This window comes from Osmerus eperlanus, chromosome 15 (genome assembly GCF_963692335.1).
Source record: "Osmerus eperlanus chromosome 15, fOsmEpe2.1, whole genome shotgun sequence".
Taxonomy (NCBI): Eukaryota; Metazoa; Chordata; class Actinopteri; order Osmeriformes; family Osmeridae; genus Osmerus; species Osmerus eperlanus.
The window spans coordinates 12,617,699-12,637,698 of NC_085032.1; the positions used below are offsets into that span (position 1 = coordinate 12,617,699).

At 46.8% G+C, this 20,000-nt stretch overlaps 2 protein-coding genes across 2 annotated transcripts in view; both read right to left on the reverse strand.

Moving 5' to 3' along the window:
- The window catches only part of LOC134034667 (nebulin-like), a 23,441-nt gene extending 11,018 nt beyond the window's left edge, over positions 1-12,423 (reverse strand). Inside the window, exons 1-35 of the mRNA XM_062479173.1 lie at positions 11,790-12,423; positions 11,361-11,426; positions 10,097-10,186; positions 9,611-9,721; positions 9,349-9,459; positions 9,129-9,239; positions 8,858-8,968; positions 8,593-8,700; positions 8,336-8,446; positions 8,113-8,220; positions 7,733-7,843; positions 7,215-7,319; positions 7,020-7,130; positions 6,797-6,907; positions 6,562-6,672; positions 6,346-6,456; positions 6,055-6,162; positions 5,652-5,762; positions 5,447-5,557; positions 5,209-5,319; positions 4,460-4,570; positions 4,112-4,219; positions 3,743-3,853; positions 3,530-3,640; positions 3,117-3,224; positions 2,554-2,664; positions 2,355-2,465; positions 2,106-2,216; positions 1,903-2,013; positions 1,688-1,798; positions 1,305-1,415; positions 1,006-1,113; positions 402-512; positions 193-303; positions 1-76 (exon numbers count right to left, since the gene is read on the reverse strand). The exon at positions 1-76 is cut by the window's left edge and continues 35 nt beyond it. Coding sequence (XP_062335157.1) covers positions 1-76; positions 193-303; positions 402-512; positions 1,006-1,113; positions 1,305-1,415; positions 1,688-1,798; positions 1,903-2,013; positions 2,106-2,216; positions 2,355-2,465; positions 2,554-2,664; positions 3,117-3,224; positions 3,530-3,640; positions 3,743-3,853; positions 4,112-4,219; positions 4,460-4,570; positions 5,209-5,319; positions 5,447-5,557; positions 5,652-5,762; positions 6,055-6,162; positions 6,346-6,456; positions 6,562-6,672; positions 6,797-6,907; positions 7,020-7,130; positions 7,215-7,319; positions 7,733-7,843; positions 8,113-8,220; positions 8,336-8,446; positions 8,593-8,700; positions 8,858-8,968; positions 9,129-9,239; positions 9,349-9,459; positions 9,611-9,721; positions 10,097-10,186; positions 11,361-11,426; positions 11,790-12,167 — 4,027 coding nt within the window. The 5' untranslated portion in view covers positions 12,168-12,423. The remainder of the gene's footprint in view (positions 77-192; positions 304-401; positions 513-1,005; positions 1,114-1,304; positions 1,416-1,687; positions 1,799-1,902; positions 2,014-2,105; positions 2,217-2,354; positions 2,466-2,553; positions 2,665-3,116; positions 3,225-3,529; positions 3,641-3,742; positions 3,854-4,111; positions 4,220-4,459; positions 4,571-5,208; positions 5,320-5,446; positions 5,558-5,651; positions 5,763-6,054; positions 6,163-6,345; positions 6,457-6,561; positions 6,673-6,796; positions 6,908-7,019; positions 7,131-7,214; positions 7,320-7,732; positions 7,844-8,112; positions 8,221-8,335; positions 8,447-8,592; positions 8,701-8,857; positions 8,969-9,128; positions 9,240-9,348; positions 9,460-9,610; positions 9,722-10,096; positions 10,187-11,360; positions 11,427-11,789) is intronic.
- A 1,898-nt stretch (positions 12,424-14,321) lies between these two features.
- Positions 14,322-20,000, reverse strand: part of LOC134034669 (LIM zinc-binding domain-containing Nebulette-like) — a 7,433-nt gene continuing 1,754 nt past the window's right edge. The window contains exons 3-4 of the mRNA XM_062479175.1: positions 16,643-16,727; positions 14,322-14,751 (exon numbers count right to left, since the gene is read on the reverse strand). Of these exons, the coding sequence (XP_062335159.1) occupies positions 14,461-14,751; positions 16,643-16,727 (376 nt within the window). The 3' untranslated portion in view covers positions 14,322-14,460. The remainder of the gene's footprint in view (positions 14,752-16,642; positions 16,728-20,000) is intronic.

The following is a 20,000-nucleotide window of genomic DNA, read 5'->3' on the forward strand; positions in this document are numbered from 1 at the left end:
GGGTCTCTGCAGTCTCTGGGAGCTGGGAGTACACACTGGTGGAGACGCTCCTCTTCCCATCCTCCTTATACTTGTTCTGGAGCGAGGACAAGACTGAGGTTAGGCACGATGGAGAAGAGGACGGAAGGATGAAGAGACGGAGAGATGGAGGGATGGAGGAGGTACGGAGGGATGGAGAGTACAGTTCTTTACCACACTCTGCATGTCTGAGAGTTTGGCAGCAAATTGTGTCGCTGCTGTCTGGGGCAGCAGGGAGTACAAGCTGGTGCACATGGTCCTCCTGCCTTCTTCTTTGTACTTGTTCTATACACACACACATACACACACACAAGACAATAAGGCAGTCAATAACTTCCCAAACCAATGTCAACTTAACTAATACAGTCTAACCTAGGCATTACCTCACTCTGCAGCTGGGAGGCCTCTTTAGCATGTTGGGTGTCCAGGGTCTCTGGTAACAGTTGGTACAGAGAGGCGGAGGCTTCCCTCTTCCCTGCTTCTTTGTACTTAGCCTGGAACACACACAATCACACGTGCAAAGACGAGAGAGACAAATTCATCTGAATTCATCTGTGTCACACATACAGCTGCCAGCTGGTGAAACACACGAGAGATAAACAGTTTCAATGTTGAGTTGAAATGTGCTCAGTGTGAAGAGAGGGAGAAGGCGGTGAAGAGAGGAGGAAGGCAAAGGAGACATATAGAAGAAGAGGGGGGGGGAGAGGCTCAAGATAAGGGGAGGTAGATAGAGAGGAAGATAGATGGGGGGGGTGAAGAGAGAAGGATAAAGATAGAGAGGAAGAGAGAGGCTTGTCAATAGCCCAGCTGGTCTGAACAGCGGCCTATCAGAGTAGGGAGGTTTCTGAAAGGTGGCCTATCAGAGTAAGGAGGTGGAGTGGTGTGTGTTTCTATGTTACCATGTAGGACTGTGAGGGAGGTTGTAGGTGTAAGGTCTCTCTCTTTTATACACATACACACACACATGCACACACTCTCTAAACTCACCTCACTGTGTGTCTGAGCCATCTCTTTAGCAAACTGCGTCTCCATGGTTTCAGGCAGGAGAGAGTACAAGTTAGAGGACAGATCCTCTTTGTCTCTCTTGTACATCAGCTTGAGAAGGAGAGAGCAAAATCACAGTTTCCAACTGGAGACTCTAGTGAGCTGTTAAAACAGCAATCAAATCTTTTACAGACTGAGTTTGAAAGGGACAGCTACGTGAAGATATTCAGTCAGATATGTTATATACAGGAATGAAACCCCTACACATGGCAGGCCCAGTGTGCGTGGCCCAGTGTGTTCACCTCACTCTGCACTTCAGAGTGCTGCTTGGCCAGCACAGTGTCTGCTGTCTCTGGCAGGAGGGAGTAGAGAGACCTGGAGACCAGCTTCCTGCCCTCCTCACCATACTTCACCTGCAGAGAGCAGGAGCAGAACATAGCATGAACAAATGACATCACGTGTTTTCGATCAAATCAAGTGCACTGCAAGTGTGTGACTGCATTGCCAGTTAGTAATTGAGTCAGGGGCGCTGTAAGTAACTCTTGTTGACAAGATGGCGGCCCGTGCACAACACCAGGCTCAGGAGCATCTCTCCTTTACACTGAGCTACCAGTGTTTGCACCTCTGGTCGAGATGTTAACTGATCTAATATCTAGAGGGTGTTGGGTGAAGCAGGTGGTCTCACCTGGCTGTAGAGCCCCTGGAGCTCCTTGGCAAGCTGGGTCTCAGTGGTCTCTGGCATGGTGGAGAACACGGACGAGTTGTGGTCCTTCTTACACCCCTCCTTGTACCTCCCCTAGAGACCAGAGAGAGAGGCAGGAGAGAGACAGAACAGAGCTGTCAGGGTACATTTAGCTTGGTGAGCTTAGATCTGTATGGTTATTATGAAATAGCCACTACCTCACTCTGGAGCAGGGAGGCCTCTTTAGCATGTTGGGTCTCCAGCGTCTCTGGTAGCTTGTGGTACAGAGAGGTGGAGGCCTGTTTTTTACCTGCTTTCTTGTATTTGGTCTGAAACACAACAATGACAGGGAATGAACCAAGAAACCAACAGGTTTTTAGTCAGCCAACCAACCAACCAACCATCCATCCATCCATCTCACCTCACTCTGCAGATCAGACACAGTCTTGGCGAACTGGGTCTCTGCCGTCTCTGGGAGCTGGGAGTAGATGCTGCTGGACATGGTCCTCTTCCCACTCTCCTTGTACTTGTTCTTAGGGAGAGGAACACGGTGAAGCTTATGATCCATAAGCTTCCAAAAGCGTCGTCGGCACACGCGGATCGACACACGCCAAGGATCAGAGGATGAAGAAAGGAGGAGGAAAGTCGTTTGCGTTGGTTGTTGTTGTACCTGACTCTGCAGGTCAGTCTGCTCTCTGGCCAACTGGATCTCTGCTGTGTCAGGGAGCAGGGCGTAGAGAGGCGTGGAATTCTCCTTCTTCACCACCTCCTTGTACTTGATCTGGGACAGAGACACAGGAGGAGTCAGAGGTGTGTGTGTGCGCGTGTCAATATGTATGTGTATGTGTTTGTGTGTGCATGTATCTAACCTCACTCTGTAGCTGGGAGGCCTCTTTAGCATGTTGGGTGTCCAGGGTCTCTGGTAACAGGTGGTACAGAGAGGCGGAGGCTTCCTTCTTCCCTGCTTCTTTGTACTTCGCCTGGAACACACACACAGACAAACACACACAGACAAACACACACTAATTAATACTTACTCTACTTTCCTACAGAGCCATAAGTTTAGCAGTGTTGTAGATGCCTACCCAACAGTAACAGAGCCAGCAGCAGAATAAGGGATTCTGTTAGCAGAAATTATACACTGCTGCTGTTATCAGCTCGTACACCATCACTGGTTGGTGAGCTCTGGACAGCTATTGGTCGGTGATATCAGTTCTGCACCAATTATTATCTCTCTCTGGGGTCAGGACTGTCCCCTTATCTCCTGGCCTGGCTTTCTCCACACACAGACCCACTAAAACAAAGCTGACTGTACCATTCTCTCCTAATATGGAGTTCCTTTGAGAATACCCTCAAGGAGTTTCTGGTGAGAATGAAGCCATTTGTAAAGACACACACAGACACACACTCACACACACACACACAGTCCCACCTGACTGTGTGTCTGAGCCATCTCTTTAGCAAACTGGGTCTCCATGGTTTCAGGAAGGAGAGAGTACAGGTTAGAGGACAGGTCCTCTTTGTCTCTCTTGTACTGCAGCTGGGGAGATTAATACAATGAAAGAAAGAAGGCAAATATTTTCAACATGTCAATTTAAATAGATAATATGTTTAGATGTTTATGTTTAATATATATGTTTAGAAATTAATAAGGACTAAAGCTAATGACATTCTTGGAAGGATCAACATTGAGAATTTGAGAGCTTGCAACCTGACCTCACAATTTGAGGCAGCAATACACACATACACCGTCACACGTATGAACACACACCTGAACACACACACACACAGGAGGAAACCAGAAACCTAGTCTTTCACGTTTGATTGGTTTAGGCAGCAGCGTACCTCACTCTGTATCTCAGACATCTGCTTCGCAAACTGAGTGTCCGCTGTGTCTGGGAGGAGAGAGAAGAGGCTGGACGACACCTCCTTCCTCCCCTCCCCTCTGTACTGCACCTGCAACACACACACACATACCACACACACCATGACACACTGGGCCTACAACACAGAGACAGGCCAGCCCCTCACCACTCAATCTCATGACTCTCTCTTTACCTGGCTCTGCATGTGTGTCAGCTCCTTGGCCAGCTGGGTCTCAGTGGTCTCTGGCATGGTGGAGAACACAGACGAGTTGTGAACCTTCTTACACCCCTCCTTGTACCTCACCTGGGGACCAGAGAGAGAGAGAGGCATGAGAGAGGGAGAGAGACAAGATGGAAAGAGAGAAGAGAGAGGAGAAAGAGAGACAAAGTCAGAATACAGAGTGTGAGAGAAAGGAGAGACAGGACAGAGGCATGTGGGAGTCAGAAGATACAGAATAATATAAGGGCAGCAACCCATGTAACAATAGAAAATATTTTTCAAAATGTGTGTGTATAGAGTATTTGTGTGTATGTGTGCATATTTGTGTGTGTTGTTGAGTACCTGACTCTGTAAAAGCGAGGCCTGTTTTGCGTGCTGCGTGTCCATGGTTTCTGGCATCACAGAGTAGAGAGAGCTGGACACGTTCTTCGCAGCTTTCTTGTACTTAGTCTGAGAAAAGCAACAACAAGATTATCAACAACAACAAACCAACAGCATGAACATGTTTTGAATACATGCATTGAATCAATTGAATACATGAATCAATTTAAAGGAGTGTGATAAAGTGTGTATGGCTACAGACGATCTATGGGCTTCATATAAGGAAGGAGGAAAATTGACTATCTTTTCATGGAGCCCAGAGGCAACATAAACGGTGTACAAACACACCGACCATGCTATACGGCGTACCTCACTCTGCATCTCAGACACAGCCTTGGCAAACTGGGTCTCCGATGTCTCTGCGAGCTGGGAGTAGATACTCTGGGATCGAGTCTTTCTGCCTTGCTCCTTGTACTTGTTCTAGAAGAAGACAACAGAGCAATGAATAAACCTGTCTGAATTACAAGACATGACTCCGAGACTGTCTTCCTTCTCATCCTGTGAGATGGAGAGTCACATGGCTGACTAGATGGGACATGCACTGAGGAGCAGCAGCGGTGGGAATTGAACTTTGGTCGCTCAGCTGAGTGCCTTGTGCCTTGTGTGCTTTCCAACCACACTCCCATTAAAATAAACACTCTGCCAGTCTCTAAATATTGCAGTTTCCAAACCACCCTGGGTTATGTAATGCTGTCATGATGGGCATCACAGTGAGAACATGCATTATGTCCATGTAAAATGTCTCACAGGAGGTAGAGATGTAGGGGGGGGAACAGGTGGGTATGTAACACTTTTCACTCCATTACTCAGAGACAAACTTTAACAGCTCTTATGTAGAAAACTAACGGCTTTGACGTTTTCAAAGCCTTTGCAAATAACATGAAGCCAAAATATGGATTCATACACTGGAATTCAGATGTTCCTTTTCTACTCCAGTAGTTTTCCACCCTCACAGGAAACGCTACAGCTCAAGTTATCTCGAGACCTGAGGGTTTCCCCGTACAATAAACCCAATGATTGCAGCCACAGGCTTCAGCTGTGATGTAAATCAATCGCACCTCGCTCAACATGTCGGTCATCTCCCTGGCAAACTGGGTGTCCAGCGTCTCTGGAAGCTGGAAGTAGGAGGGGCCAGAGAGATCCCTCTTTCCCGTGCCTTTATACACGAGCTGTGGGCATAGAGAGAACACTGGTCACATGACAGGAAATGTTAGATACTTGATGGGAAATACTTTTTCCTGTTAGATTTATTAATGGATTTTAGGCATTCCAGAAGTTTAGATATAATGTGTATACCTCACTCTGGAGCTGGGAGACTTCTTTAGCATGTTGGGTGTCCAGGGTCTCTGGTAACAGTTGGTACAGAGAGGTGGAGGCCTGTTTTTTACCTGCTTCCTTGTATTTGGTCTGAAAAGTAACATGTTAGTTACCAGGTGTGTCTTTCTATGTAATGTAGTAGTATGTGCATGTGTGTGTCTGACTGTGTTTGTGTCTGTAGCACCTCGCTCTGCATCTCTGTAAGCTGTTTGGCCAGCTGTGTCTCTGTTGTCTCAGGGAGAAGGGAGTACAGGTTAGAGGACATCTCCTGCTTCCCCTCCTCCTTATATTTGACCTGGAAACACACACACACAGATACACACACAGACACACAGACACACACAGAAGGAAATGGGTTTTTAACAAGAAGCAGGTGCAGGTAAGAACCTACGAAGTGTGATCAGCTTGTTTAATCAAATGATTCTGCTCGGTTGGAAAAGTATTTTCTGCATCGTTTACAGTGTTCCGGAGGGTTCTCATTACAACATTCTTTTATGCATCGTTTGCCATGTTCCGGAAGGTTTTCATCAGGACATCATTTTCTGCTTTGTTTACAGTGTTCCGGTTCTCAACAGTAAACGTCTTACCTCGCTGATCATCTCAGTCTGCTGCTTGACAAACTGTGTGTGGGAGGTGCCTGGCATCGTGGAGTAGAGAGGAGGGGGGTGGTTCTTCTGATCCTCCCTGTACCTGACCTGGAGAGATGGAGAGATGAGCTGAACATAACTCTCCGTCTGAAATGAAGGGATGGGTGGGTGGATATGATGGATGGATAGCAGGAGGACCAGCTGATAGGAAAGGTAACACAGGCTCAGATGACACTAGAAAGACACACAAACAGCTCTGTTCGTGTCCATGTTAGCTGTTTGCCACAGTACCTCACTCTGTAGCTGGGAGGCCTCTTTTGCATGTTGGGTATCCATGGTTTCTGGTAGCTTCTGGTACAGAGAGGTGGAGGCCTCCTTCTTCCCAGACTCCTTGTACTTCTTCTACAGAAAGACAAACCACAGAAACAGCATCTCAGCTCTAAACACAAACGAGGACTGAGCTCAGATCTACAGAATGTACGGTGCACCGACTCCTCCATGCAACACCTGGCTCTGCAGCTCAGACACAGCCTTGAAAAACTGGGTCTCCACGGTCTCTGGGAGCTGGGAGTACACACTGGTGGAGACGCTCCTCTTCCCATCCTCCTTATACTTGTTCTGGAGCGAGGACAAGACTGAGGTTAACCCTCACACCACACACACAGGTCGTCTGTTTGGTCATGCACATCAAAGTGGATTGGAACTGTGTTACGTGGTGTGCGTGTGTGTGTGGGTTAGTCACCTCACTCTGCATCTCGGTCATCTCTCTGGCAAACTGTGTGTGTGTGGTGTCAGGAAGCAGGGAGTAGAGAGAGCTGGACATCTCCTTCTTACCCTCCTCTTTGTATTTGATCTGAAAACACCAGAAAATACTGTTAAAAGGCTGTGTTGGTGGAATACTTGAGGTGCACTTGATTTGTCTCCTCGGGCAACATGGACGTAGAGGATGCTGTTATGTACGGTACCTCGCTGAGCAGCTCTGTGGCCTCTTTAGCATGTTGGGTGTCCAGGGTCTCAGGTAACAGGTGGTACAGAGAGGCGGAGGTTTCCTTCTTCCCTGCTTCTTTGTACTTAGCCTGGAACAACAACCACAGCCTATTTTGTATTTGAATGATGGTACATGGTGTTTGAGGGTGTATTGTATTTTAACGGTGGAGTACCTCACTCTGTAGTTCGGACATCTGCTTGGCCAGCTGTGTCTGGGTGGTTTCTGGGAGCAGAGAGTACAGGCTGGTGGAGATCTTCTGACCCTCTTTGTACTTGACCTAACACAAGACAGACCAGAGGACCAAATCATTCAGATGGAATGCCACCCTTGGCTTACAACCACACAATGACCTTGGCCTACAACAGAACACAATTGTATACTTATTTTATCTAATGCAACACAATCACAACAAATATTGTTCTGCTATAACATGATAAGGAACTTGGAACATGATAATGTAACTCTAGAATATCATAATAGAGTTATAAAACCCTATGAATAGCCATGTGACTCAGTACTAAATGACGACTGTGGATTTCTCTGAATCGATGTGAGTGGCGCATGAGTCTGACTCACTCCTGTGCTCAGGGTGCGATGACTAAAGAGATATCTACCTCAGAGACATCACAGTGGCTGGAAGCAGCAGTCTAGCTTGTTCTGTTAGGCTAACTGGAGCCCTCCTTCTCGTACCTCGCTCTGCAGGTCGGAAACCTCCTTGGCGAACTGCGTCTCCGCGGTTTCAGGAAGCAGAGAGTAGAGGTTGACAGACATCTCTTTCCTCCCCTCTTCTTTGTATTTGATCTGGACATGCGAAGGAATAACATGTCATGGGTATGTTGTCCCCGGAGCAGATTCAAGGGGTTAATGCCTTGCTCGAGAGCACAACAGCTTGTTTCCCCCTGAGACGGACCCTAACCAACCACCCAGTCTTTACTAGGTCACTACCAGAGCACCCTCAGGGATACAAACCCATCCCTGAGCTTCTGGTGTGATCACACAGACACACACACACACACACACACAGAGACACACACAGACACAGACACACACAGACACACACACACACGCACCTCGCTGAGCATGTCAGTCATCTCCTTGGCGTGTTGTGTATCCAGGGTTTCAGGGAGAAGGGAGTACAGGCAGCTGCTGATCTCCTTCTTCCCTGCCTTGTACTTGTTCTAGTACACAATCCAACAACAACAACATCTCGGTTAACTAGGAACAAAAAGATCATAGGGAAGGATTCAATTACACAACTCTCCACAAAATGAATCTGTTGTCTGTCTACCGTACCTCACTCTGCAGCTCAGACGCAGCCTTGGCAAACTGGGTCTCTGATGTCTCTGCGAGCTGGGAGTAGATACTCTGGGATTGACCCTTTCTGCCTTGCTCCTTGTACTTGCTCTGGGTAACACAACACTAAAGGTCAGTCAAATGTTGACTGACCATGTCCTGTCGACCATGTCCTGTTAGTCTAATGGATACATCTGAAATGTACAGGTTATAATCTGGAATCTGGTGGGCAATCCAAGTGGGGTGCTAATCTGTACCTCGCTGATCATCTCTGTCATCTCCCTGGCGAACTGCATGTCTGGAGTATCTGGCAGCTGGGAGAACAGAGAGCCTGGAGCTGCTCTGCTCACCTCCTTATACTTGATCTGGAAGAAGAAGAGAGGAGAGGGAGAGAAGTGAAGAGGAAGTCAGAGAGAGAAAGAGGGAGATAGAAACACTACTAGTTAATATGAAGTGTAACAGGTTCAAAAGCTATATGTGTTTCTGTGATATGCTTTCATCTCTAATTTGAGACTTGTGTACCTCACTCTGCAGCTGGGAGGCCTCTTTAGCATGTTGGGTGTCCAGGGTCTCTGGTAACAGGTGGTACAGAGAGGCGGAGGCTGCCTTCCTCCCTGCTTCTTTGTACTTGGTCTGAAACATAGATTATAAAAAAAACTGTAGTTAATTTCACCTAGTGGGTCTCTTTCAGTGTTAGTTATAAATGATGATAGTGATGATGAGGATGATGATGGTGAGGATGAGGGTGATGATGATGATGATGATGATGGTGAGGATGATCAGTAAGTAATACCTCACTCTGGAACTCCAGCACGGTCTTGGAGTGTTGCATCTCCGTGGTCTCTGGGAGGAAAGAGTACAAGCTGGTGCTCATCTCCTTCCTGCTCTCCTCTTTGTACTTGTTCTGAAGGAGAGGAACGAAACAGGGACTGTTAAACTACAACCATGGAGGAGAGAAGAGGACAGGAGAAGAGGAGAGAAGAGAAGTGATAAAGGAGAAGAGAAGACTTCACCTCACTCTGCAGCTCAGACGCAGCCTTGGCAAACAGGGTCTCTGTGGTCTCTGGGAGCAGGGAGTAGATACTCTGGGATCGACTCTTTCTGCCTTGCTCCTTGTACTTGCTCTGGGTAACACAACAAGAGGGTCAGTCAAATGTAACCCAAGAACATATCCTCTTTTGTATAATGGTAGCATCTGAAACGTAGAAATGATCATCTCTCATTTATAATCTGCATCATTTGTTTTTTCTGTGGGTGGGATTATAATCTGTGTACCTCACTCTGTAGATCGGAGGCCTCTCTAGCATGCTGGGTGTCCAGGGTCTCTGGTAACAGGTGGTACAGAGAGTCAGTGGCCTCCTTCAGACTCTCCTCCTTGTACTTGGCCTGGAACAGAAAGGAGAGGTACATTACAGAGAAAAGGGCGGTGTTAAGGACCCAGGGACTCACATCACTCCCAACAGGCAGGCAAATCAGCACACTCTCATGCTTGTCCTCAGTTCAGAGATGGTGAACTTCTGACAGCGTGTGTGTGTGTTGACAGAGGTGGAATGCACCAAATGATGTGTGTCTGCGGTCCAATGAGAATAAACAGTTCAAAGCAATACCTTTCAGTCATGGATTAGACAGGTGTCAAGACAAGGCTGAGCATATACACAGCTCAACACCCTCAAATCCAGTTGTGTGTGTGTGTGTGTGAGTGTGTGCATGACAGGATATATGTGTGACTTAGAAAAAAGAGAGTGAGTGTTTGGGTGTCACCTCTGAGATGTAATTGGAGTGTTGGAGTGCTGCGTCAGGTACAAACATACTCTGGCCCTTCAGCTTCTCAAAGTCCTCCTTATATTTCACCTGGAGGGGGGGGGAGAAGGGAGGGAAAGGAATAGAAAGGAAGGGAGACAGAGAAAAAGGGATGAAGATGCAGAGGAGAGATAGAGGGAAGAAGAAAAGGAGAAATGTTATAAGTGTTGTCTTTGCGAGTGACATCAATGTCTTGTTCTTCAGTGCTGACAAAGGCCTTATGTCCTGGTGATTGACACCTGAGATCAGATAAGATTGGCACCTCTTATTTAGGTAATTGGAGTCATTTAGTGATTGCCATACAGGCACATTTTCTTCTGCAGACTCATTACAAATATATGCTGTCAGTGAAGACTGAAGAACAGGCAGACTGAAGCACTGTTGTGTGAGGCTACAGTATCCAGGGACTTACGTAGCTAGACTCTAATCAAGGCATTCCACATGAGGACACCACGTCAGTTTTACAGTCCGATGTTAGAATAGACTGTTATAATCAACCCTTCATTTGAACTGTGCAGTCTAGCTATGACCTGGAGGAGAGGAAGAGAGGTGGGGAGAGGAGACAAGAGAATAGGGAAGGAGACGATAGTATGTTGTGCAACAGGTAAGGAGACGATAAGATGAGATAGAAGAGAGTATGTTATGAGTCAGAGTGTGAGCTATTGAAAGTGAAAGCCAAAAAACTCCCACTTCAGCTAGAAACAGAAAGACCCTGAACTAACTCAGCAGTGTTGCGAAAAAGGCTTACGCCTTTATGATTTGCAATCAAGTTTCAGCTACACCCGTTTCCTCTCTCCAAAATGTGCGTGAAAACATAGAGAGAGCTTTATCTCATGTTGTGATTGAGTTGATATTCATGACTGACCTGTATTGCTCATCTCTGGCAGGAAAAGTCCACTTCACACATGAATACACAGTTATGTTCATTCATCTTCTCCACTAGTTTTCTTATTGTTATGTGGGTGAGGGAGAGACAGAGATATAGTGAGAGAAGGTGAGAGAGACAGAGATATAAAAGAGAGAGAGTGGGGGGAATAGGAAGAGAGTGCCAGAGCCAAATCCAAACTGCTTTTTCACCAGCCTGTCTGTCCTACTTTGCTACGCCACATGATTAGAGGATGTTGGGGATTAATGAGAAGCAGCCAAGATCCAAAATGGCTGCCCAGTTTCCTTCAACAAAAACTTTAAAAGAAGTACAATTAACCTAGATAACAATCATACTTACATCACTGACCAGCAGACTGCACCTCCGGTTGAAGGTGGGATCCGGTAAGACAGGTTTACCAAAGCACTGTCAGGGGAAGCAAATCAAATGCACATCAAAAACATTGTATTAATCAAGTTGAAACACACATATCTGATCCTCATTACTTCCCACTGGCCAGATGTAGCCAAATTAAGGCTAATTTCTGTCATTTGTATATTTATAATCCTTTTAGAGGATTCAGACCAGCCCAGAGCCGTGTGTGGGCTGCTTGTTACCTTGGTGACAACTGCCAAGGTCAGGAGTTCCAATAGGCCTCAGTGGGCTGAGGTCAACATACTGTAACTGAACAGTGAATCCACAGAGAAGGATGTATGCAACAACATACTATGATAACCAAACACCAAACTATCTAACTAAACGCTGACCAAATCTGGAGAACGTTCTCACCTTCTTTATTTTTCTTGATGTCTTGGTCTTGACTTCCTCCTTCTTCTCAGTCTCTTCCTCCTCCTCCTCCTCAGTCTCTTCCTCAGTCTCTTCCTCCTCCTCAGATGCCTCCATCATGTCCTTAACCTTCACAACCTCCGTGACCTCCAAACTGGTGCCTCCAGAGCAGGAAATCTTCACCTCCTCCTTCACTTCCTTCTCCTCCTCCTCTTTTACCCCCTTCTCCTCCTCTTTTACCCCCTTCTCCTCCTCCTCTTTTACCCCCTTCTCTTCCTCTTCTTTCAGATCCTTCACTTCTTTCTCGTTCTCCTCGTTCTCCTCCTTCCCCACTTTCACCTCCATTTCATCCCCTCGTGTCTGTATCTCTATGGTCTCCATGACTCCCTGCTCCTCGTGGTGGTCACTCTTCACTCTTCTGTCTCTTGGGTAGAAGGCTGGAAGAGGGGGGGGGGGATCCAAGTCTTTCTCCCCAGGACAGGAGCTCTCCTTGCTGGGTATAAAATCACTAATGAACCACCAGGCAGATCAGAGAGCAGGTCGCGTTTAGGTGGGATCTAGGTAACCTCCAGCCCAGAAGCCCAGTCCCAGTGGTGTCTCTGCCCAGGACTGGAATTTTCCTTTCTGGGTATTGTGTGTCTGGGTACTCCTTATCTCCCCTGGCTCCAGATTTAGACCTCCACTTGTGCTCTTATCGACTGCCATGCCTGGAGGGTGAATCAGAGGGCCAGAGAGGGGTATGGGGGGATGAGGGGACAGAGAAGTGTGAAGCGGTATGTGGATGAAGAGGATGACTCAGAAAGGTGTTGGTAGGAATTTCGTATTCCTGATCTGCAGTGGTGACTATAAGTGCCTCACTACCTCAGTCCCAGTAAGGGTCAAAGCAGCATTTACAGACAGACAGACAGACATAGAAATAATCAGGCAGGCAGACAGACAGACATAGAAATAATCAGGCAGGCAGACAGACAGAGAAATAATCAGGCAGGCAGACAGACAGAGAAATAATCAGGCAGACAGACAGATTATTATCCATTCAGCTTGTGCAGTGACCTGAACATCTTGCCTCTCTTAGTTATAGCCCCAGCCTGGACACAGCCAGCCAATGGAGAGGGCTGATACAAGCAGTTCACCATCCATCACCTCAGATGATTGGCTGCTCTCCAGCAGAGAGAGCTACAACAGACAGTTAGGTCAGTATTAGCGTTAGTGTGGTCTCAGATGCTAGCTGACAGGCAGGAGCCAGATGGTCTGCAGGTTCAATCAAGCTAACAGGACTATCAACGGGAGGAGCTTCTAAAGCAAGAGATCAAAGGAAACTATTCTGTGAATAACAGATGGTCGCCCAAAACAACAACAACAATTGGGGTTTCAACTATGAAACTAAAATCTGTATCTTTATAGAAGATAACTATCACTGCGTCAGTAAGCATACAGTTTATGTCGTATGTTCTATGAGTTGTAGTTTATGAATAGCGCCACACGTGTTGTTTGCGTGTTACTTGCGTGTTGTGCGGGGCATGATGACAGGGTAAGAGAGGTGGGCGTGGAGGGGTGTGGCCACAGCACACTGGAACTGGAGACACACAGACAGGGAAACCACATCAAGAGTGTGTGAGTGTGTGTGTGTGTTTATGAGACAGTGTGTACAGGGTATATTTTGGAACAACCACACCCCTATAAACAGATGTCTTCCCTCCATTCACTAGTGACTTGTGTGAGTGTGTGTATGTGTGTGTGTTCATTAAAGCAGGAGGGAGAGATATTACCAGGATATACTGTAGAGTCAGTTTATAGGTCTCCAGACAGAATCTGTAGAGAATCACAGAAGTAAAGGGACTTCTTCTGCCTCTACTGTCTTGTGTCTTATGTTTTTTTTTTTTTACAAAACTGCCCACAATCACTACTAAATACCTACCTCATTAAGACTGTGAGTCTAGACTATGCACTCTGTATGAACACAAAATAACTTAAGGCGATATCTCACCTGATAGTGGAGGTCCGTGATGTCACTTTGTGCTTTCTTGATTGGCTGGATGCTGGGTCAGACAGTGATGCTCTCCTATCAGGTTCCAGCTACGTCGAAATGGACCAATATTGTGTGTGTCTGTGTTTTTGTGTGTGAGAGTGCGTGAATGTGTGTGTGTGTCTAAAATGTTGTTTTGGTTTAAAGAACGAGGAAACATAGTTGGTCGATATGTCCTTTTTTTCTCAGCTTCTGTGTGAAAGGACCTTGTATGTGTGTGTGTGTGTGTGCGTGTGTGTGTGTGTGTGTGTGTGATTCTGCTCAGTGACCAAACTGCACCCAATGATTCACACTCCGCTTTCATGCTCCAATTGACAGCAGCCCCCCCCCCCACACACACACAGTGTCTCTCTTTCTTTCTTTCTTTCTCTCTCTCTCTCTCTCTCTCTCTCTCTCTCTCTCTCTCTCTCTCTCTCTCTCTCTCTCTCTCTCTCTCTCTCTCTCTCTCTCTCACACACACACACACACACACACACATAGACACAATAACACCTAACCCTTCTTTTGTTTCAACAATACGCTCACATCCACATTCTCTCTTGAACACACACATACACACACACTTCCCCTTACTGTCTCAAACACATTCTCTACGACATCTTGTTCTCAGGAACACACACTCCTGTCTAAAAACAAACAAACTCGCCATTACATAACAGGACTTACAGACTCCGTGACACTGACCACCTTGACACACACACATACACACAGCCAACAGGTCAAGGGATGAGATGAGGTAACACAGGAAACAGGAAGGAAGAAAAGACCTCGACCACAGTGTGGAAGAGTGAGTGAGGTCACAGTGTGGCAGGAAGTGATGTCATAGCTTACATTACTGATCTGTTCCTGTGTGCGTCTGAGTCTCTGGAGCTCGGGTGTGTCAGACACAATACTGAAGCCCCGCCCCTTACTCTCTTCAAAGTCACGCTTGTACTTCACCTAAGAAAGGGATGGAGAGAGAGAGACATAGAGAGAGAGAAAGAGAGAAGGGGAGAGAGAGAGACAGAGAGAGAGAGAGAGAGAGAGAGAGAGAGAGAGAGAGAGAGAGAGAGAGAGAGAGAGAGAGAGAGAGAAGGGGAGAGAGAGAGAGATTACTCCTAGCTGCCGACAGCCCACGGAGTTCACCCTAGCTCTGTCCCTCCACCTACTCAGATACCAACATTTACCACAGCAGAGGCAGCAGCAACTAGGCGTTCTAGAACCATCCTGAGAGACACGATGAGTTCCAAGTTCTGCCTAGAATTCTAGAACCTTGGGGTCCTGTCCTGGTAACAAAGCCTTATCTCTACTAAGCTGATCATTATCTCTATAATAAGACACTCATTTAACAGTTTAAAGGGACGATTCCTGCTTCCCCTCAGGCAAAGAGGCAGTCATTACAGGTTCAAAATCAAAAATGTTGTCTGCATTGTTGTATTAATAAGTTCACTTATCCCTTCGAACCTTTTTCATATTCAAACATCGCTGAATATTGCCCCCGATGTGGATTCTATCAAAGAGGATTGCACCTGCCCCGGACTCCTACCCCAGTCTACACGTCTGCAGGTCAGGAAGGTAAATGGTCTACCTGTGACCGTTACAGTGTTCAGACAGTGGGTGCATATTTTCTGAAATTGGTTGATGTTATCTAAGCTTTAAAGAAAGGGGAGAGAAAGAGAGGAGAGACAGAAGCGAGAGAGAGAGAGGAGAGCGGAGAGAGAGGTAATCTGTAGATGACTGTAGTAAATCTACAGTCTGTAAATGACAACTTTGTAATATAACTGACCTTTACCTCTGTGACCGGGGACAGGGAGAGCAATAAAACACACACATACAGGTGGACACACACACACACACACACACACTCTGTGTGACCAGACGGCCAGAGAACCCCTCCGTGTGTGTGTGTGTTATTGGCAGCGTGTCGGGCAATATGTCAGTGTGTGTTCGGTGAGCGTACGGAGTAGTCAGGAAGGACAGGTTCAACATGCTGTTCTGAGGCCTGGACGTTATGATACTGCTATTTATGACCGTGGTGGGGACCTACTCATTGATAGTGGTCTGGCTTTTCTGTATGGTGCTTTGTACAATTAGCTTTTATTTGTGTAAGTGTGTGTGTGTGTGTGTGTGTGTGTGTGTGTGTGTGTGTGATAAAAAGTAGTAGACTATATTGAGGAGGAGGACAGCAGATGTCCACTCAGTGGCATCCAGAAGGGGACCATGCAGTCACACACGCACACACACACAGACACACACACAGACACACACACAGACACACACACACACAGACACACACACAGACACACACACAGACACACACACAGACAGACACACACACAGACACACACACAGACAGACACACACACACAGACACACACACAGACAGACACACACACACACACGCACACACACACAGACACACACACAGACACACACACAGACAGACACACACACAGACAGACACACACACAGACACACACACACACAGACAGACAGCAGCAGTGACTAGTCTAGCCTAGAGAGGTTAAGGACTAATCAGAGACCAGAACAGGATATTTATCTTATACATGACACATGACATCATCACATAGAGACCGAGTTGACTGGCTCCACTCTAGGATAAAGCAGTCCCCTTTGCCTAAGCGCCTGTAGGAGGATTCTGTGCTTGTCAGAAATCTGTGTGTGTACATCCACTCTTGGACTTAACAGAGCATCGCAGTGTGTGTGTGTGTGTGTGTGTGCGTACCCTTCCGGAGGAGTGGGTAGTGCCAATGGTCCGATGGCCAATGTTGGGTGTGTATAACGTATGTGTGCATGCATGCATGTGTGTGCGAGTGTGCGTGTGACTGACCTGGCTCTGGAGTTCACTCTGGTGTTTGAGTCTTAGGTTCTCTGGGGTGTCAGCCACGATGGTGAATGATGTCTTGGGGTAGTGTCTGGAGAGAGAGAGAGAGAGAGAGAGAGAGAGAGAGAGAGAGAGAGAGAGAGAGAGAGAGAGAGAGAGAGAGAGAGAGAGAGAGAGAGGGGGGGGGGATATGAGAGACCCTGTGTGAACATTTGTGTGTGTATATTTGTGTGTATGCATTTGTGTGTGTGTATTTGTGTGTGTGTAATTGTGTGTATGCATGCACATCCACAAGTCCCAGACCGTATCTTGGACTTTACCAAAACAATGACCTATTGAAATGTCTAAAACAAAACCTAGAGGAAGTTCAGTTTTACGTCAGACACACACACACACACACATCAAACTCCATAGAACAATAGAACCACACTGAAAGAGCAACCATGACAAACACTGAGTGGTTACCAGGGAGATGGATGGACCAACCCCAGAACATGAGTGATGTCATCAAAGAACACAAGTTAAGTAAAGAGGGAACACAGAACTAGCAAGAGATCCAGAAAGGTTTCCCTCTTCATCATCATCATCATCATCATCATCATCATCATCATCATCATCATCATCATCATCGTGTCTCTGGTAGAGATTCCATGCCTCTGACACCATTGTAAACAGCTTACACAACACAGAATAACAGTTAACTAGTGTAGGAGGGTGAGGAGGTGTGTGTGTCCGTGTGCGTGTCTGCGTGTAGTTTCCCACATATTCCTAACCGAATTGGTCTCTTTAGGCCATAAAACAGTAGAGAGTTCTTTCAGTAGAGTGCTAAAACCCCTCACACACGCACACACACATACACACCGTGATTCATTGCTGCTGAGTTTGTGTTGAGAGGATATTCAGCAGCACAGTTTGACCACTCCACTAAAACAGCCTGGAGATCTCCATCCCTCCCACTCTCTTTCTCTCCATCTCTTTATCCCTCCATCTCTATTCCTCCATCTCTATCTTACAGCTCACATCAAGTAATGATGCTGGCTGGCCTTGTGCATGTAATTTTTTGCCAAACTATGTCCACACACACAAGTACACTGAACGACAACTCACTATATATTACTGCCTCCTCAGACCTTGACCAGTTGATCACAGTTGACCTCACAAACAGAGTCATTAAGTCAACTCTGCACACACACCTTGCCTAAATCCCTGTGCAAAGTTTATGTGTGTAGGTGTGTGTATTTGTGTGTGTGTAGAGTCCTGTCCACAGTTTCACTAACCCCCCATCCCCGTACCCAGACCCCTCCTCCGAGGACTAGTGTTACACTTCAGCCACCGGTCGCCACTGGCAACCCTGCACACTTTGTTTCAGCGTTGCAACCCAATACCCAGAAACAAAGAACAGCACTGTGGGATGTCACACACACAAACACACACAGACACACACACACCTGACAGACACACACAGACACACACAGACGCTAGCTGGCTGGCTGGCAACTGAGGTAGAAGCTGTTTATCCTCTGACCAGGACCATGTTCTACAAGTGACTAACCCCCTGAGAGTCCTGCTTCCTGCCCCTCCACACGTCCCTGTCTCGTCCTCAGGGCTTCGCTGGGGTGTTACTCACCACCAGCTTGGTGGGTGTGTGTGTCGTGTCATCGTCATGAATGTGTTCTGTTTATGAGGTGCCTTTCTGTTCAGCTGAGAGGACGCTTGGCCTTTAGAGGACGTGAAAGATCTCCTGACCTTCAGTGGCTTTCACTTAGACGTAAGACACTGCCTGTAACAGACCTTTCATCAGCACACACACACACACACTGCCTGTAACAGACCTTTCATCAGCACACACACACACTGCCTGTAAGATGACAGTGTACCAGCCTGCTGGAGAGCTTTCCTTTGGGTTCAGGGTTCCCACGTTATATCTGTGTGTGTATAGTTTCTATGGTATATACAATATGCATGTACATTTACTGTGTGTGTGTGTGTGGGTGTGTTTTGACCAGTCAGGACAGATTTAGATGCCATTGTCTGTAGTGGGACTGTGGCATTTTAGATGCAGGCTGACACTCCCTGGCTGTGTTGTCTGGACTAATTCTGGGATGTCACAACTTCCTGTGGGGAGAAAGGAGACTTCCTGTGGGGAGAAAGGAGACTTCCTGTGGCCGCTCAGTCCCTGGTGTAGATCTGTGACGTTGTGTGTGTGTATCAATGTGTGGGTGAGAATCATTTACAGTTTCTGACCTATGTATTGATCTAACACACATACACACACACAGTTGATTATGCAGAGGGTCAGAGCCGGCTCGAAGATCAGGCCTCTGATGTGTGTTCCCGCCAACGCAGTTATCTCTGCTGCAGCACACACACACACACATATACACACACAAACACACCCATGATCAAATACACATTCGAACACACACACAAACACACGTGCACACACAAACTGCTGCACATCTCTACCCTGAGGCCAGATGGTGTGTGTGTGTGTTTCATTTCTGAATATACATATATTTTCTCTCTATATACTGTATGTTTCTCTCTCTCTGTCTGTCTGTCTGTTCTGGCATCTCATCTCTTCTGAGTCTTTTCCCAGTGAAGATCAGACAGACTGAAGAGTTACATAAGTCCCTCGCATATCTTCTGACTGCCTGACAAATTACACTCTCTTCTCCTTTCTCCTCCTTATCATTCTCTCTCCCTCCCTCTTTCTCTGCTTCTTTCAATGAGACAAAGAAACATTAGTCAGATACAGTTTGTCTTCTCGGTGCCTTCTCAGCTTGAAAAGGAGAGTCTGTTGGCCTGCTGGTCTCTCTCTATGTCACAGTAATATGGATGAGATATAAGGAGGGAGAGGGAGGGATAGAGAGAGATGGAAGGGGGGGTTAGAGCCTTAGAGGTATGGATTCTTGCGGCACGATGCTAATTTTGGCCTCCATTAATCCTTCCATCATTCTTCTCTTTCATCTGGCCTACTAGGGACCCTATCACGAGGAATGGGGGATAAAGAATGGATAAAGGACAGAGAGAGAGAAGGAGGGGAAAGAAAGGGGGAAGGGGACTTATAGGCAATTGTTATCCTCTGAAGTTAGGACTAGTTAGAACTCAGAGCTCCAAGATAGGATCTACAATGTGTGTGTGTGTGTATGTGTGTGTTTGTGTATGATGAGGCAAAGTAGAGGTACTGCGTTGTCAACTACGTGTGTTGCGGATGAACAAAGATTCTCTGTGTTCACCCAGATGCCCCATTGAGACAGGAAACAGCTTTATAGCAGCAATGGGTCAGAGGTCATTCCAACTTCACCTTCCTTTAAGTCAATTCGAAGGGCTGGACTGGAGGGGGATGGAGGGACAAAGTATG